The following is a 19,970-nucleotide window of genomic DNA, read 5'->3' as shown; positions in this document are numbered from 1 at the left end:
AAGGCACGTGGTCACACAAGTTCACGCAAGCACATACACACGTAGTAAATGAGAGCATATATGTCCGTGCATGTGAGTGTGTGCGCACGCGCACGTGTGTGTCTATAAGACACACACTCTAAATGCACATGATGAAACATAAACTCACTTACCTAATGTTTCCCTTCTTTCTCTCTTAAAAAAATGTGAATAATGTCAAACACCCCCTTCCCATAGGTATAAACAGTTCACACACTCTTAAATGAGGCCAAGCTATGTAACACACAGAGTGAGTGTACTACACTGCATGGCTCAATGAGTGGGATTCTTTATTGCTGATTAATGGCACTTTTATGCATGAGAGGGTGCGTGACTCCCCTTCGAACAACCTGTTTCACTGAATGTTGGTAATTGGTTGCTGTGAACCTAACGCCCACTGCAGTACCTACTGATGACAAACCTGCATCCATCGTAGCCCATGGGGCCCAAACAAAGTCAAGCCACTGCACAATCACTCTCTCAAGGTAGAGCTTCTCTATTATTACAGCAAGACTACCCACCCACTCAAAACTCTCTTACTTCATCTCTGGGTTTTTTTTTCCACTCCTGTTGCCTCTTTCTCTCTCTCTCCTTCACTCTCTTACTCACACATGATCACATGTACAAATATGCTGCTCATTATGTGTCTCTCTTAGCTTTTCTTCCTGGATGATTTCTTTTTATTTTCTTTATTTCTTTTGTTATTTTCACTTTTCCTGTCTTTAATACCTAGATGTTCAATGCCTATATGTATCTATTCCTATAGTTAAATATGTTGTTCAAATAAGAATTTTCTTGCTGTCTCCCTCTCATTTACTGTTTTTCTCTTTCATTGTGAATAATCTCTCTCTATCTGATATGCAAATATCCCCCCCCCCCACACACACACACACAGGTTGACACCAAGTCGTGTACATTGATTTTTGGATGTGATGAAGTTTTGGTAGGGTATGTAACACTCAGCTGAAATGTACAGTGCACTGTAGTAATGAATCAAGTAGAAAAAAAAACACCTTTAGTAACAAAGATACTAAACACACACACACACACACACACACATCCTTTTTTTTTTATTTTACCACCTCTCATACCAAAAACAGAAACTTACCTGTTACAACTTAAACATCACATCTGACTGCTGGAATCTAAGAGATTAGTACGTCTAAAGCCAGACAAGGGAAGCTTTTCTATGCATGGTAAAATAAAAGCAAACAGTAGTTTCACAGGACGCCTTAGACAAAGCAGTCCATATGGCGCTAACACGCCTACCCACTAAAGGGGTCCACAACAGCAGCGCCAGCACTAATTGGTGGGCGTGAAGAAGACGGCGTGGAGGCCCATTTGTCGTGCCAGCCCATTAGCCGACGCTGGGAGTGGAAGAATCCCGGTAGCAGCAGCTCGAGAGAGGCCACCTGGGCCTAGTGATGTATAGCCTTCTATTCCTGAGCTAGAAATCCACATAGGGCCACCGCCAGTAAAATATCAAAGCCTAATTCTGCTGCAGCAAAATGCCAACACCTGCTATCTACACACACCCCCATCCACTTTCCACCTGACACGTCTGATCACTGAGATGGCAGGGAGAGAAAAAAAAAACAACAACACAAAAAAAAAAAACGAGCGATGACAGTCTGAAGGAGTGAATTATTCAGAAAGCATGACTGCCAAATGTGGAGATTTGGTGTAAACGTCAGAGAGGCAGACGTTTCAGTAGTTAAAGACCACGCGGTGCCGTCCTTTCCTTTCACTGTACTAACGTTTGTGCAGTGTGTTGCCTTTCAAATGAAATTTACACAGCACTGTGAGCAGAGAGAAGCTTAATCATATGGTGGTTCCTCTACTGGTTTATTTGAAGTTCATGAGAGTGAACTCAATTATAAGAGGTAAAATTGAAAAAAGCGGACAGCTTACCACACGCACTCAATAACACCTCGTTTTGGATGACTATGTGAAAACACTGATAAGTAGGAATAAAGTACAAAACTGAGATTTAACCAAAACGCTTCGAGGCACTGAAAAGTAACAGATTTTCATGAAGCGCTCGTGAAAGTGCATTCAGGAATGATGTTAAATTCAGTAATAGTGAGGATTTGCTCATTCGAATGCAAAGTACAAATGCAAAATACAAAGCAGCAATTATCAGTCCAAGCAGTGGGATTTAGCTTACTGATTTAACTTACACTGACCTTATCTTGGACCACACAGACAGAGAAACAGAAAGAGAGCAAGAGAGAGAGAGAGAGAGGGAGAGGGAGAGAAAGGGAGAGAGAGAGAGAGAGAGAGAGAGAGAGAGATGCCCACTCCCTACTGATGTTTACACAGACTGGGAATGCCACGATGGTAAAGATGTGCTTTGAAATGCATATGTGGAGCAACAGCAGGGCTCATGTGTCTGTATTTTTTTTAAATACTTTCAAATTCACACAAGTGACCTAGGTCAACAGATTAATCTCTTGGTGCAACATCTGTAATCTGACAGATTTTCAGATGGCATGGACATGCAGTGACTATTGATATAGATCCACAGATGATTACACACTGAGCGACTGTCTTTCGAAACTCTACAAAAGTCTGCACACATCAAGTCATTTTCTTGGAGTGCCCAAGACATGCCAAAGGAAAACTGGAACTGTACTAACTGTACTAACATGTCTTGCCCTCCTTGTCTTTTCCTGACCTCATGCCAACCAAAATCCCTCGGAAATTTCATGTTTTCTCCAACTCAACCAACCTACTGTGGGAATTTGTGGGCAAAAATACTTCCAACAGAGGAGTGTTCCTGAAATAACAACAGAACAATGAGAAAAATGCCAAGAGAAAAATACAGAAAGGCGGTCCACAACGCACGGGTGGACGATTTAGCCGTTCTGTGCCAGAGACCTCGTTTCAAAGCCCGCAGATGAAGGGGAAGAGGCGAACAGCTGGAGAGTGGAGGCACCATCAATTAGTGCATTCATGCAGTCACATTCCATCCAGGCTGAGGGCACAAGGTGAGAAAACACATAGCCTTTCCTTCAGGAGAGGGGAGAAGAGGGTATGTCAGTGCGTGTGTGAGTGTATCCATGGAGGGGTACGCAAACGCGTACAGGAGAGGATGACGCTCTCTGGCAAACGACAAAGGCTGTGAAAAACTATTACAGCGTAAACAATTGTAGCCAAAGGCCTACATGACACTGACTCACAAATAACTACCCTCAAATTCCAGATATAGATAACAGTTTTGTCTTTGTTTTTTTTTTAAACGTGAGATGAGAAGAAATCTGTGCAAACGCATGAAGAATAAGAGCGGTAAGATTACCCAATTTGATACTAATTGAGCTTTTAATTTTTGAAACAAAAATACCTCAAAATAATCCTCACAGTGAGGTATCAGACAATCTTGCCATGTCAGTCTGAGGCTAAATGAACAGCACAGTAACAGAGTGAGAGCGGGAGTTAGTGAGCAGGCTGGGGAGAGGAGACTATATGAAGGGTTGCCTTGCGAGCAGGAAACCGTGTATGAAGGGTGACAGGTGTGTGTGTGTTCTGTCTGTCAGCACGAGGAGACAGGAGCCTCCGGCCCCACTCAGTGAGACCGGCTCACTGCACAGCGACAGCAGGAAACACATAGGGGGAGGAGCAGCATGAAACACACACACATGCGCGCGCGCACACACACACACACACACACACATATATGTATCTATATAAGCCCTCACCTACTGGAGTTTATCCTGTGTCTGTCTAAAAATGAATGCGCCAACAAAAAGGCTAGTACCACATTAATTTTTTTTTTTTTTTTTTACCTTTAATAACCAAGGCATATTTTACTTTTTTTAACTGACCTTTGCCAAGTCAGATTACTGAGCACTACAGTCACGATCTCTGTGTCTTATGAGATTTTTTCATAATGTCATAAATCAATACAGTAACAACAAACAATCTAGTTTACAGATGGCACTGAGCTAAATGTAATTTACATATAACTTAAAACCCCTCATTCCAAAACAAAACAAAACAAAACAAAAGCAATGTTATGGGTGTGAAACGTCCACTTCAGCATCCATTAGGGCATAAAGGTGTGACCTCCATCATTGGTTCTCTGAGGGGTTACTCTGGTCCAAAAATAGGAACTAAAGTTCAAAGCACCTGACACACTGTCATGGAATATTGATCCATTCATCTTCATTTCCTCATAGAAGCTAACACTAATCAAAGTGGCAGTGTACAGGCCTTAGTTAATGATATTCATAAGTTCTTTCATTCTGTAGTGATACCACTTTGTGTTTTCTTCAATGATTATCTATCTATCTATCTATCTATCTATCTATCTATCTATCTATCTATTTATCTATCTATTAGTAGTAGTAGTAGTAGTAGTAATAATAGTAGTAGTATTCTGTTAACGTGAACAATATGTGAAACTTAAAAATATATATAATAAAGCGCTATTACAAAATGTAACATTCATGCAAGATGGCTGTTCATATATCCTTATGACTCACATAAAATGTGGGGATTTCTGACTTAAGACGAAATCAATTTACAGTGACGTCATCAGAGCAGAACTCTCTTGTATGTGTGCGTGTGTGTGTGAGCATATGTGCGTGTATATATACATACATACACATATACATATAAGTATATATGTGTGTGTGTGTGTGTGTGTGTGTGTGTGTATTTATATGTGTGTGTATACACACACACACACACATACACACGTGTATGTATAGATGTATATAGTAACGGGAAGGCAAACTTGATATTGCTTTTCTCGGCTTCCAGGCTTTGACAGAAGCCATTCTCGCTCCCATGCCATGATTTGGAGCTACAGTTCATTTCCCATAGGCCACTGGTGTTTTTAGGGAGCTATAATTAAATCATTCTGATTGGAATTACGCCTGTTTGTGGCAAATCTGTGTCTCTTGTTTTCTGCTTGATGGTGTGCTGTTGCTTCACAGCATAAAAAAAAAACCCTTTGTGTCATCTCATTATTCTCACAACGTGACTCAGCAAAACACATGATGATGACAATGAAAGTTTAGACACAGCTGGCCCAAAAGCCCCGGAGCCGGAAAGTTCCTCATCTGCCACCGCTGCTTTCATGTGAGGGCTTCAAGGAAGTATTCTGACAGGTCCGCCATGGCAGGTACAATAAATACAAAATGAAACGCGAGCGACAGTTATTCCTCTGTCCAACATGGCAAAGCCTGTTTTAAATTAGAAATGAAAGCACTCATCATTAGAGATCTTTCACAGGCTCTAGTCTGAGATGCTGAAGATCTTCAGTTTCATGTATGACATGTATGTTTCTGCTGAGCCTGTGAAAACGATTACCCTTGGTGGATCTAACTGCTCCCTAGCCAAAAAAAAATATACAAATAAAAATGGAATGTTTAGATAGAAAGGAAACTGAAGGAATACTGCAACAAAAATGTACATGTATGTGTCAGTATCTATAATATTTATAACTATACGGGCTAATTGCTGATACGACACAGTGAACTGCAATCCATACAACATGTAAGCATGTAAGCGTCTCTTACACTTGTGCGCCTGCACATCCCACAGAGTAATTGCATCTGGACAAGTATAGCCTACTTGTATTTTCATTATCATTTCATTCATCATTTTCAATTCACATCTAACATGATTAATACTGCAGCATGTTTTCATTTTGTGACCGCTGACTCCTTCGCAGAAAAGCTGCCTCTGAATATGCATGTACTACACATACATAACTGTGCATGTGTACTGTGTAGTCAGGAAGCAGCACAAGCGTGACTTCTCTAGCCCGTCCGTCATCATCAGTAGGTGTGTGTACTGCCAAACAGTCGGCGCTAATCACTACAGCTTCCCCGACTTCCATTAATTAGCAGTGCCCTCACCCGACAGCTCCCAGCTTCTCTCACCATAACAAGATTTATTTAAAACATCTTTGTTTTTTGTTTTTTTTTGTCAGTCATCACGTCTAGAACATCTAATCCTCTCATGTAGACATGACCTTGCAGCTCCAATGTGAGAGAATATTTTTTAAATAAAATATTTAGGCCTATTTGAATTTCTCTGGCAGCCTGTAACCGAAACCACGTGGCAGCGTGTCTCATAAAACGGGAGACTTTATATACAACTTTGTGCACAGACCAACAATTTAATAAACATAACTAAAAATGTAACAGAACAATCATCGCTCTACAATTTTTCTTTGGAAGTCAGTTTTCAGTTAAACTAACAGAGAAGACAGATTTATGCATTGTCCTTTGGTCTGTGTCCCTGGGAAGCAAAAGGATTCTATCCACTAGTTTGTAGTGGCCTAACCATGTGGGATGTTTTATGGGAACTGAGCTTGGGGTTACAGATATAGCCATCAAGAAATCAGTGTGAAAACAGTTTAGCTCACATTCTTTTTTGGAATAAAGGAATCATAAAGCATTGCATTTATAATTACACAAATGGACCGTCCGTCACAAATCTGTGATCATTATAAGCTGTTTCTTGTTGGCGAAAGTAAATGATCTGTGTGGTATAGGATGAGATAAGGGGTGGGGGATGGAGGGCTGGGAAAACAATCATGATCATCATGAACTCTCCCTGCACAGGGTATTTCTCCTAGCTTCTCCACAACCAAAGCAGCCCAAGAGCCTCACCTCCCAAAGCCTCTAATGCTTCGACCGGCTTTCGAGGTACAGTGCTACAGGTGGCTGACGGCTTCACGAGAGACAGACAACATTAGTCACAGAGTGAAACAGGGTGTGAAAGCGCTTATCATATGCATCTATGTTCATCACCACAGTGCTGTTCTTACATCACTTCTCAACACAAACACCAAAGCCCAGATGAGCAGTTACCTTGGAAACAGAACGGTCCATTCAGCTGCTTGTCGGCGTGTGACGAACCAAGAGTCGTGAGACATTCTAAGATCAGGAACACTTGGAGACAAGGGGGATGAGTAGAATAACACGTAATTAGGCTGACTGACAGAGCCTTTACTCTCTTTGTAATTAATGCTATTGATGTCATTTGAGTGTTTTGAAAGGATGGCATAGCGAAGGTCTTCTCCAGAATTAGCTCCACCTTTTTAGGAAATGGTGCAAATTGCAGACTAATGTCTGCCCTCTTTGGCTAACGGCCTAGTGTTACTTTTCTCTAGTAGTTGCCTAATGGGATGACATGAATTATCTAAAATGATTGGAAGTTGAGGTTGTCATGACATTTGTTCCAACAGAGCCGATGAGAAGACGAAAAGAATATGAATACGGAATATTTTAGATCTATGGTCTATGAGAGTTGAATTGAATTTTACATTGCCAAGTGGTAGTAGATAATTAACCCACAAGCTCTGTTCTGTCTTTTTTCCCCCGTAAGTATACTTTGTTTTTTTGATGATTGGGCTTAACTTCTAAAACATGCATTTTAATAATTAGATTTATCCAAAACAAATATAGTTTCAATGCAATGTATGCAGTTTAACAGATTTGTTTAAATATCTGTTTTGAGGTTGGACACAAATTGTCAGCAGGTGTTTTCAGATGGAACAGCCTAATTGCCAAGGCTTGAGGAATAATGACCATTAAGGCTATACTTCACTGCTAACTGCTGACTGAGTACAGATATAATCCTTTCAACGTAATGGCTCGGCCAATCTTTATTACTTATGGTACTGCACATCATAAACAAAAGAGATGTTCTTACGGATTTATTCCCAAACAAACTGTACAAATTCTAATTAGCTACTTCTTTTAGACTGAAGCAACAATGTAATATATTACACACTGCCCAGGCAATCACAGAGGGACACTGCTATAGGATTTTCCCATGGTTATTATTCTGTTGGGGGAGGATTTTTGCTGACCTTAATAAATCTACATCAGAAAAAGAAAAGAAAAAGACTTGTCCCAGAGCAATGATTAAGGCACAACAGAAAACAGCTACAAGATCCCAGAGTCTGACTTGTGAGGAGCAGAAACAGGGCTCTGTGTTGTGTAACATGTTTATTGTATCATGTCTCCATCAGTGCAATCTCTTTCTCACATATTCCACCACCCCCACACTTCTGGCGTGTCATTGGTTAATGAGGTTTACTGTACTTGCAGAGTTGATGAATGGTTCTCTGCCCACACTACAATTAGGACTTGACGACAGCTCCACTAAACTCACCTGTCACTCCTCCTCAAGGCCACTGATGAAAGATAACACACAAATGCACATGCTAAGATATCCTTCAGACTCAATTCTTCTGCTGCTGCATAAATACCATGCATCACTCGCAAGAGGATCAATAATATCGGTCAGCAGACAATCAAACAAGCTTTCAACAATTCAGTGGCTAAATATACCTGACAAACACAAAACGCACAGCTAATGGTTGGGCAAGATGAGGCTCCTTTGCAACCAAACTCTTTTTTTCTAACTTGCAGCATTTTGACAGGCCTAAAACATTAAAAAAAATGATGTAGAGAGATGCGGTATTTTCTCTCATTGTTAGATCAAAGGGAGCAGGTGGGTGACCGAGACAGCTGGTGGGTCATCACTTGGCAGCATCTTCAGAGGGCCTGAGGATGAATATGTGCAGGAGAGATTCATTAGCACACCGCTCTGGAGGAAAAAAAAAAAAAAGACTGCCTGGTGGAAGGAGACATCCAGACCACCGAGTGTCAAAACACTCTGTCTTTCTTAGTAAATAAGACAAGAACGTGTGCCGTTTCATGCCCATTACATACACTTAGGAGCAGAAGCATCTTTTGTGAAGAGCTACATATCCGGGCCTTTAAATGACTGTGAGCTACTTTTTGAGGCTATGACAAATGATTATGTCTGTGAAAGAAATCGTTTCTGAGAGCTTAGCCAAGGACCTACCGCAGCATTAAAAACATCATTTTTTTTAAATTAGTCAGCATTGCTGAACTTACTTTCTGCGTAAAATAAATCATATTAAAAAGGCATACATATCAAACACAGACGGTTTACACTGATGAGGAGGAAATGTATTCCAGACCAAATGTACGAAATAAAACAAAAGCACATAAAAAAAACCCTTTATCTGCTATTTGCTCATTTTCAGACCAAACATTCAGTCGAAATTTCTCTCCCCTTTCACCCATGACCTTGATAGCAGTTATAAAACTGTTTATTTTGTGTCTGCCAGCACTTTGCAAACTCAGAGAACAGAGCTTGAGAGGCCCCTAAGCCTTTCCTTTTCTTCACACAGCAGACCGTGACTTGTGGCATAACTGCTATTGTGGCATAACTCTCTGCTATTCTGACTGAGGCCAGGCTCTCCAGATGGAGGGCCCGTTCACTTGGGTGCGTAACTTCAAAGGCCAGGGGGACAAGCAGAGAAAGGCAGAACATCTCCACCACCCCAGATGATTCATGATCTGCCAACTGTAAAACTGGAAGCCACTGAGTCACTTCTACAGGTAACAACCGTCATGTTAGCACTGGATCCATGGGAAAACAAAACAACAACAACAACAACAAAAAAAACCCAGACGGGAGACTGCCAGATTCGGTTAGCGATCGGAACCTGGACAAAATGTACCTTCTCCAGAGGAGCAGATTGACTGGACTGTGTCCAACATATGTTGTTGTTACATCAGAATGGTACAACTGTGTTACTGGTCACTGTGGGGAATATTCTAGCAATAATGTACCACAGAGAAGAAAGAGAATTAAGGGGACAAATGAGAGTTTCTGAATAGAATTTTCAAATCATTCAGTTAAACTTTGGTCAAACAAACAAACAAACAAACAAACAAACAAACAAATAAATAGACAAAAGAAAAAAAAGTTAAGTATCCCTGTCGATTTTTCCAAACAAGCTCCTGAAGGCATACAATACATAGCAAGTCATGCTGAGGGTCTACCTACAGCATCCTGTGTGATTATCATGTGCCTCAGAAAGTACAAGTCAATACTCAATGCCAGAATGTTGGCGTTGAGTTCACTGAGCGTTGACTTCACTGAGCATCGACTTTTTTTCAATACTTTCTCGTCCACAAAAGGAAGAAATTAACTATATTTCTAAATTAGGGAAGGATGATAAGGTGACGTTGTTACCAACAATCTGTCAGCAGAGCAGGTGGCAAGAGCCTCCCTCCATTCTCTGCCTCTTTTCCTGTTTCTCTGGCCTCATTCCTTGTGCTGTTATTTGTGTGGGTCAGGTGTGCATTTCTGCCAGTGTGATATAGCACCAGGAGAGAAGTGATGGATGGTATCCCCTGTGTTTCCCTGTAATTATGGTAAATAAGGCACAACATGCACAGCCTTCTGAGACAAGGGCTGCGCATGAACACACACACACACACACACACACACACAGCTCACCCACCTAAAGTTGTGGGACTGCCTATATGAAGGGCTGTGTTAAACATTTCTATTCTTCAATAATGTTAAATATCACCAGTTTGGAAGCTTAAGCACCCACACTGCGGAGTGTTCATGTGAAATGCCTTCATACAATATTACAACTGAATAATAAAAGGCTATACAATTAGACACAGCAGACCAGTGCTCCCCAAAAATGCAGTTTTTGTTCGAACTCAGCTATAATACAGTGGTTCCAGCTAGCCAAGAACTTCATAATTAATTGACTGCTTGAATTCATTGTCTCACTTGCACGTTATAATAAAAACAAGCACTGCTGTGGTTATCCAGCACTGGACTTGGACAACACACCTACAGTATGAAAGAAACAGACTCTTGTTTCCTAATGTACAGGCTCCTAATGGAACACCCTGTCACAGTAAAAGGCCACGCAGAGCAGCGAGGGGTTTTGCCCTCATTAACAGTTTGGGCTACATTGCTCAAAGTTCAGCTTATGATTGGTCATTAGAGGCAGCCAGATCAGGGGCCACATATAAATCAAAGGTCTGGGACACATCACGCCCCAAATCTGAGGGTGACAGACCCAAGTGCATTTGTGTCCTTGTGCACTTGTATTTCTCTTTCACGAAGAGCTTTGAGTCAACAATATTTCTCACTTTCTAATTTTTTTTCTTTTTTTTGCCTGTGAAATTGGGAAAATAGGGCTAACAAGTTGAAAGAAAACACTTCAAAATGTTTGAGGTCTTTCTAAGGGAAAGGAGATAAGGATGGGCATCTTCTGAGACCTTTCTGTTGACTGCAGGTATCCTTGGGAATTAAGTGCTTCATCCATACATTGCTGAGCCAGAACCACAAAAAGCCATTATCTATAATATTCAGTAGGCTTAGAACGACTTGCCAAGTCCCGAGAGAAGAAGTCCATTCATTGTTACAGACCACTGAACATCTTGCTTCTCTCAAATCCCAAGTGTTTCCAAGAACATGCACTTTATGCTCTGCCACTCACGTCACTTCTCCCACTCCACTGCACACTTAAGCCGTCTTCCTGCTGCCCACGATTCATCATGGGTCGACCATCTGTGTGGTTTCTGCACGCTCGTGAAAAGCTTAACCATCGCTGCGCGTACGTGGCGACTGAGCGTAGCAAAGGTCATTTGTGACAACCACTGAGGCCCGAACCCTCAAAAAAAAATGACCCTGTCAGTAATGCACTGCTTATCAACAAGCTCCAACTTTACAAAACCTACTTTGAACTGTTGAGTTTGACCACCATTAGCCCTGTGGCTAAGACTGATTTTGAAGCCTAAGGGAACAATATAAGTGCTGTGTTCTCTGTTCAGCTGTTCAACAAGCTTACTGACTCAGCCTCATTACATGTTCACTAACCGCAGATGTCTGTATTTTTTTCACATTTTTCTTCACTAACCTTTCTACTGAGCACATGACATTCGTTGTGCAGCATAACCTCCCAACTAAAATGTAGATTTTTAGCACTGAGGGCAGAGATAACATTTTGCTAGCAGACATCAGCAGAGCACATATTGTAAGTAGTGACAGTTAATTAAACCTTAGGACTGTGTTCCCTGGAGGAGCTTACAGAAACGAGAACCTGCTATGAGGCTGCTGGCATTAACAGGCCAAAAACTCAGACACGAGGAACATCAGTGGCACTTCCTCTCCGACCTTCACCTCGGTGTCCACTCACACTCTGTATTTGGATCAGGTGTCCAGCGAGACATGTTAGACTGCTAGAAACTGCATTGGTGAGGTGTAGAGTTGGGAGATGGGACTGAGTCCAAGGCCCTTGAGAAGTGTGGCATATTTTTGTGTAGCAATACATAACATGATACTAGTTGCCTGGTCGTGTAAAGTGCATTCATGGCAGAGGTGTAACTGATCAGGCCTTCAAAACACTTTTTCATAACAGATAAACACGGTACTGTGTGTATGTCTGTGCATCTGCATGTGCGTGATGCATGCTATATACTTATTTGTGTTTCTGAAAGAACTTTTCAAACATCCTGAATGTTTGATGACACATAAAAACACCTACCGGGTTTTGTATGTGCATGCATACGTGCAAAATTGTACACACACACCCGCGCACGCACGCACACACACACACACACACACACACACACACACATACTCCTTGTATGTTACAGAAATTGTTATATGAAATGATAAAATTATTCAATAACTGTTTTAATTGATTATCCAGATCTTCAGCTTGCTAAAATGGCTCTCTGAACATCTCATTCATGCAAAAAGAGAATATTAAAAAAAAAGCCATTTTAAGAAGAACATCCAAAACTACTCTATGGAAAACGTAAAAACATGAGACAATCTAGCTGCCTTCAACCTCTCAGGTTAATGTCTCTTTTGCGCTCCATAAACAGTGCCATTTCATAGAGGGAATTGAATAAATCATACTTCATTCTCTGTCCTTTCAGGGCTGTTAAAGAGGAAACACAGAGGAGGACACTGGAGTTAATCAAGACACAAAAAGCGAGGAAAAAAAAGCTGCCTGTAAAAACAAAATGACAGGATGTTTTCGCATGTTGCCGTGACCCTTCTCAAGAACCAGAACAGACGCCCCATAAAATATACAAGTATGATCAAACAGTCTTCCAAATGAGATGTGTCTCAGGCCAGCGACCACACAGCTACGGCTCCTTTATGGACAGTATTAAATGAGGACAGAATTGTGCTTGAAACAAAGAACAGATATCACACTGTTATCAAATTTAAAAGAACAGTATGTTACTGCTAGGAAACACCAAAGTAGAGCGAAGGATTTTCACGCCCACACTTCGCACATTTATCCTTGTACTTATTAATGGTATCTTTTAAGGCAAATGTTGCTATACGTTCAGAGCAAGTTAGTTATATGTAAGATGAACATCTTATTGGTGTCAAAACATCTGGCTAATGCACTTTGCCTCAGGCATGCTCCAAACTACAGAGTGACTATATTAGATAAAAGGTCTCGTGCCTTAACAACTGCTACAATGGTACTAAAGCTAAAGTTGTTACAATATCTCTGTGTCATAAATACTTTGGTATCCATTTCAACCTTGAAGCCTCCAAAAAGACATCTCCAAGTACTTCAAAGAGACAAACTGAGAAGAATATGTACTGAATATACGTTTCAGACTTAACCACATCCTTCAACTCCTGCTCAAACTCCATCACACAAGACATACAAAACACACTTGCCCATGCAAGCAAGGACAAACATGCATTTGTGCACGTGCAGAGAAATGCACACGCTTACATGCACATATACCTAGACCCCTTCACCACACACACCCTCTTCATGACAGACAGTATCATGAGTAATTTACCTTGGCATTGGAATCCTTGTTTCCCAAAACCCCTATGAAATAGAAAAAGAAAGAAAAATTTTGTAGTGTATGGAAGACAGTATAAGGCAAATACATACTGATGTTGTCTGGTGATAACATCTAGACAATTGCAATTCCACCACAAAGGAACCACAAAGCACTCAACAATATGCCTGTAAACAATCAACTGGGCACACTGCTCAACCGTGTAGGTTGCTTATTGTGCCTGACTGTTTTATTTTGCCTACTTAACAATGAAAAGCATAGAAAAGTAGCCTACTCTCATGTGTAAAATGTACACTGTTAAGTTGTTTTCAATTACCTTTTAGAACAAAGCAATAAGAAACAGCAGTGTGCCTTAGGGCTGATGTTTATCATACATCAGTATCAGCCCTAAACCCTTGTATTAATGTTTTGTAAGCCTTTGTATAAAATGTGAAAAGCAAGAAAGAGACATGTTAGCTAAAGAGCATGTGACTCTATACAGTGTCATACTCTAAATAATGCAATAGTATATGACATGAGCTCATGTTCTTGAACAATATATTGCCAGGTAGCATTCCTTTGTGAGGACTTGTCATATCGGCTATGTCTGTGGGTAATGTATGTAAGTGTCTGTATATATGTCTCGGTAGTAAGATGTATAACATATTTACTATTTGTTTTAGCCTCCCTAGGAACATGACACACGAGAAAAATGTGCCAGTGAAGCGTATTTGTCTATAAGCATGATTCTCAATGCTGAGCCATCTCTAACCCATTCAACCTGTCTCAGGAACTTTGTTGTTCGATTTGTAAATGTTCTAAATACGAGCGCGTGAGTTTTGACCAGAGATTTCTGCACAGTTGCACAAAAAATGTCATTATCAAAATATCTAAACAGCTCATAGGGACACGAAGCACCCGCTACTCAGAAGTTCCATTGTGCGCTGCCGTGCGCAATGGTAAACTGTCCGTTGGGGTACCGAGTTAACAGGCATCGTCTTCATCACATCGTTAAGCAACATTTAAGGGGTCATTTTAGTCCGTGCAACCAGAATGACTGTGTAACACCAAAAGTTACAAAGTTAATGCGTAATGAGAAGAGAACTTCTTCATGACAATGACCTAAAAAGTAGAAATGACCCTTACCAGATGAAGTCTGTGCAGTGACTACAGAATGTCGGCTGCTTAAAAAACCTGGCAATAAATTTATGATTCTTAACTTCATGCACGTTTTTCTGCCGCAGAGCACCTTTTCGGGCAAATCGGTTCGCAACCCCAGCTGAAGAATCATTAAAATGTATTAGATCAGCCATATCAGCAAAATAGTGCTGTCCCTCGTTTCCGATTAATTTTATTCCAAAGTATCCTCTTGCTGTCCTCTTGTGTAAGTGCTGACACTAGACGCTCACTGTAACTGGAGGAAGGCGACTACACAGTTGGTTTTCTCTTGTTACCTACGAGCGCTTCTCTCATTTAAAGTGACGTCAACAGACTTCATCATCTACCAACGGAGGTGAATCTAGCGGGCTCTTTCTTGACGTAGGAAACAAGCAAGCTACGCCATCAAGTGGAGAAAATAAGAACTAGCTGTGTTTTGAAGCGAATAAATGAGCGTAAACTGGAAGCCCTAAAGTTACAACCTTCAAGAAACAAACTGAAGGCAACCTTATACACATTATCATGTTGTAATAACGTTACATTTCAGCAGGACATATTTGCTCATACTACTTATGAAGACTTCTCTGTCTTATTTATTTCATGTGACAATATTTTATGTATCATTATGTCAGTTATACAACGCTTACTATGGGAAAATAAAGAGACTGAAATGACTATTAACTGGTGATGAGACATGAGACAATCTAGTTCGCACATTCAATCGCACATTACTAATTTGAGACAGACTAGTAATGTGCGATGTAGGCTATACACTAATTAATAAATAAAGCGGGAAATCGTAGAGCTTTCGTTATAAATGGACTATAATTTGATTTGACATCGGTTCAGCATTTATCTTATAGTAGTTAAGATCAGGATTTAGGTGAGGATATGGTTCCTTCATGGACATGAAAAACTTCTGCAAACACTTTCTAAATCGCACATCAGCGTAGGTTCAGTTAGTCTCGATCAGTTTCTATGGTAACAGGAACGCTTCCCGGAAAAGGATATTGCGTTTGCTTGGTGCTTGGAAAGCTGAAGTTTGAAACCGTTTGAGGGACGCAACAATCAAGTAAGTAGAAGCCTGCGCTGTTAACCGTTTCTATAAAGTTTTAAAACACCATTTCTGGCTTAAACGTATAAGGCATAGATTTATTTTAGAGAAATTTACTAATCGAGTACGCGTTTTTAATTTAAGCGCAACAATCTAACTGGTCGCTATTAGCAAGCTAGCTTCTCTTGGTAGTTAGCTAGCATAATTTACCTAATTAAGTTACACCCTAGTCGCTCACAAGCATCTGACACTTATCGCATTGTTACAGCAGCGTAATCAGCCAATTGCATGTACTTTGATTGGTAGAGTGCAGTATTCGACAAGCGGTTTAACTGCGGTTTAGAAATAGTTACCTGTTGATTACTCTCGTCATGCATTTCTGAAGTTGGCTATACCTTAAATGTCAATTTAATTTGTTAATTTACATGAAAGTGATCTGTCAGCAACACCCGATTTTTGTTATTTATTCGTATTTCGACGAATTTGGGTATGCATTCCAGACCACAGAACTTGGTCTTTTTTGGGTTTCATATTTTAAGGGTTTCATTTTGTCCATTTCAAGGCCAACATGAGTACCCAAGGCGATTCTTGGGAGAAACTAGACGGCGAGTTTGATCACCATCTCGTTGACATGAAGCCATACGTTCTAAAACTTCCCAACAGATCAGGTGAGACAAGTGCAATGTGAGCGCGCAAACTAGAAATTATAATCTTATCTTTGTTCAATTAATAACCGCGTAGGTATTCATCACCATGATCCAAGCTCACTGTTTGTCTTACAAATGTTGTGAACAGTAATGCTTTGAGACAATAATTTATGTAATTGGAATAGTATTGCAGTAAATTAATCACTGATTTGAGCTTCACCAAGAAAGAATGAGCCTTGAATCAGCCATGTTTTTTTATATCATCTTTGATGTAATTGAGGTGGGTTCCTCCTTCCTCTAGTTTAAGAGGTCAGCTCAACAGCCATTTCATGCGTCTTGCAAGCTGCGTGGTAGAAACAGTAATTATTATAATGACTGCACAGTCTGTATCTTTTCTTGCACACCTGTACATGGACCTCAATTATTATGTAACTAGTTGGTATCTTACCATCTCGGTATCTTACCACAGCTGGCTGTATGCTTTATTAACACATTCATGTGTTATCACCCTTTTTGGATGTCATCACTTTTTGACCTCCAGTCTTTTTGAACATCGTTTTTTTCCTGTTGAATTATGTTCGGTTCTCTGTCTCTGTTCAAATGAACATTGAGTTAGAGCGCCAGCGATGTGCCCTGTGGATTAAGAAGTTGTGTGATCCTGTGGCATGCGGCTCTGGCCTAACGGGGAGAAAAAATCGCAACATGTACGCCCGACTCCTCTTACACATGCTCAGACGAGGCGCTCTTGAAGGTCCCTTTATGCACAAACCTGAGCCAGGCACTCTTAAGACATTACCCACGTATATGGTGAGTATGCCCCCTGCATAGAAATAGCTGTGCTACTAAATATGTTAACTGTATCTCTTTCTTGACATTATATGGCAGAATTAGTTAGGATATTAAAAATAAGTTAATTATGATACTAGAGCACCAGTGTAAGTGTCTGTATGCTTTATTTATTCTCTTTCAAGGCAACAGAAACTCCCTGCTGCACAAAGTCATGTTAGTGCTCTCTACAGCACTTGTGGAGTGTTTTTGTGACCATGTGTGGCAAAAATTACATAGACGAGCCTCCTCTCATACAGAATCACTCCTACAGGCAAAATTAAAGCTGAAACTGAGCATGAAGGCTATCCTTATTTTAATGAAAAAAATGTATTTTGCTGTTGCTCTGTCATATGGTACTGAAGTTTTTGTTCCTGTGGTAGTCCATCTACTTTGATGAGCCATTGGTTGGTAGAGCTCTGGAACAGAAGTCTGCCGCTCTGCCTGACTGGGTGACTGGTGAATTGGGCCAGACTGAAGACACTTGGTCCAGTCTGCTGAGAGAGAGCACATCCCCTTTGTCAAATTCTCACAGGTAGGAAACTCGTTTAGACAAGGTGCTGTCACTCAAATGAGTGTGCATTGTTAATGTATATAATGGAATGAAGCTTGGTGGGGTTGCCAAAAATTTGTTAATTTCATTTAAATTTTGGATGGTAACAGTCCATGTCACAGTATGGTGTGTTGGGTTTTTTTTTTAAGTAAAATTATTACAATGAGTTTAGTTTGCCTCCCTGCTCTTACTGCGCTACATTTCCATACACTATGTTGTACAGAAAGCATGACTTTCTGTACAAAAAAGTTTGCATTGTCACAATTCTTGTCTTGTCTTGTAAATCTATAAACTAGCTCACTAGTCGTATTTCAAAAATTCCACTTTTTGAAGACCACCGTGTGTGATAGCCTGCATTTTTAAACCTGAAAATAATTTCTTTCGTGCATATGAATGTGCCCTCAGTACAATTAAATGGTAGAGCAAAAGTCCCTACCACATGCAGATCTTTCCTGATATAGCAGATGAAATGTTATATCACTCAGCCATGTGATATGGATAATACACATTTGACAATCATTTGAACATATGCCCATCCAATACTTAAAGCTTCTTGAGAATCAACATTTGCGTTCATCGAGATTTCACTATAATCTAATCAGACAACAGGTTCAATAGGTTTTCCACTGCTTTACCAACCTCTTCTTCTAGCAACAGAGTATGATGTCCATGTGGCATCATACACCTGGACTGCTAAGTATGGATGAGGTACTTGAGAGAGAATGTTTTGGTAGGAAGGAATATCAGTCCACACCAGGATCTGAAAAGCTCTTGCAGTTGAGTCATTAAAGCAAATTCAACCATAAAATGAGCCATCCAAACCCTTAGGCCATCGCTTGGAAGTTGTCACAGAAAATACAGCTTAAGATGTTGCGCAGAGTGACTTCAATGTCAAAATGTTTCAGTGTGTTTCATCCGTCCAACGCTTTCCCTCAGAAGCATAAGAACGGCACTTTGTGTGTGTAGTTCAGAGCGGAAGCTTAGCTTGATTAAATATGTCTATATTGCACCTCGTTGTGAAGCAGTAACTCGGATTGGCTCTTTTTTTTTTTTTTTTTGAGGGTATCGCCTTTGACGACTGGGCGTTTACGAGCTTTAATGATGTACGTGGTGTAATGACACTGGATTCTCAAAGCAATTAATGAGGAGCGGGAATCGGAACTGAGTGGCTGGATTTGAGGATTAGCATTAGAAAGGGTAATACTGGAACGGGAATACAGAATGCTTAATATCCGCCGGGGCATTGAGGAGAGAGAGAAACGGCTCTTTAATGCATTATTTAACTGGCCTTTTCATCTGCTCGTCTGATCTGCGCTTGCTTGTTGTTGGAAGAGTATTTCTTGGAGGAGACCGCTCCTTCACCCAGTAAAGGAAAAAAATTTTCTCACGTTGGCTCAGCTTTCATTTTGTATATTAACACACTAGAGGCTACAGGTGTGTATCGGGTATGAGAGATTGACAGTCTTAAATCAGACACTCATGTTTTGGATACACTGGTTTTCCGTTTATTTGTTTATTCTAAGTGACGCTTGCAGTTTTAGCTCTCAAATTCTTGAGTGTCTTCTTTACCCCTATAAGAAACCTAACCGACAGTTCTTAAAATGTAGGGGGTTTTTTTTCTTGATCTCAACACCTTTGTCTTCCCTTTACATATATAGTTTGAAAAAAAAAAGGTGCACTTTTAAGGATTTGTCTCAATCCTGGTATGTTTGGGGAGACTCTCATGGTTTTTCTGTTATCACTCCCACTTGGCCATAAACTGTCCTCTCTGGCAGCCACTCTCCACAATTTAACAAATGAAACCATCAATCTTTTAACAGGTTGCCTTTTCTTGCCAAGTTTGAAGTAAGTGGTGTGTGCTCCATTCCTCGTGGTTCATGTTTATTGACATGAGTGATGAGGAGTTGGATCCTGCTGCGGGCAGAGGAAACCAGGGAGGAGCTAAGCTTAATTGCAAGGTTTTCTGCCATATTGCACGCTGCAATCGACCAAACTAGCATACTCTCTGAAGTCAGCCTGAATCCTATTAAGCCATCAGTGATGCCTTTTACTAAACTGTAACAAGTGCATAGATTCAT

The 19,970-nt window shown here is 40.5% G+C and overlaps 2 protein-coding genes across 3 annotated transcripts in view; one reads left to right on the top strand and one right to left on the bottom strand.

Annotated features, from left to right (window-relative positions):
- prkcab (protein kinase C, alpha, b) overlaps positions 1-14,968 on the bottom strand; it is a 90,603-nt gene extending 75,635 nt beyond the window's left edge. For both annotated transcript variants that reach the window (XM_030789861.1, XM_030789862.1), the window contains exons 1-2: positions 14,802-14,968; positions 13,671-13,702 (exon numbers count right to left, since the gene is read on the bottom strand). In XM_030789861.1, the coding sequence (XP_030645721.1) occupies positions 13,671-13,702; positions 14,802-14,968 (199 nt within the window). The remainder of the gene's footprint in view (positions 1-13,670; positions 13,703-14,801) is intronic.
- Positions 14,969-16,435: 1,467 nt separating this feature from the next.
- Positions 16,436-19,970, top strand: part of cep112 (centrosomal protein 112) — a 94,233-nt gene continuing 90,698 nt past the window's right edge. Inside the window, exons 1-3 of the mRNA XM_030790251.1 lie at positions 16,436-16,535; positions 17,131-17,321; positions 17,723-17,874. Of these exons, the coding sequence (XP_030646111.1) occupies positions 16,436-16,535; positions 17,131-17,321; positions 17,723-17,874 (443 nt within the window). The remainder of the gene's footprint in view (positions 16,536-17,130; positions 17,322-17,722; positions 17,875-19,970) is intronic.

The sequence above is a fragment of the Chanos chanos genome, chromosome 13, assembly GCF_902362185.1.
Source record: "Chanos chanos chromosome 13, fChaCha1.1, whole genome shotgun sequence".
Taxonomy (NCBI): Eukaryota; Metazoa; Chordata; class Actinopteri; order Gonorynchiformes; family Chanidae; genus Chanos; species Chanos chanos.
The sequence above is the reverse complement of the archived record's forward strand: the minus strand, read 5'-3'. Positions and strand labels throughout refer to the sequence as shown.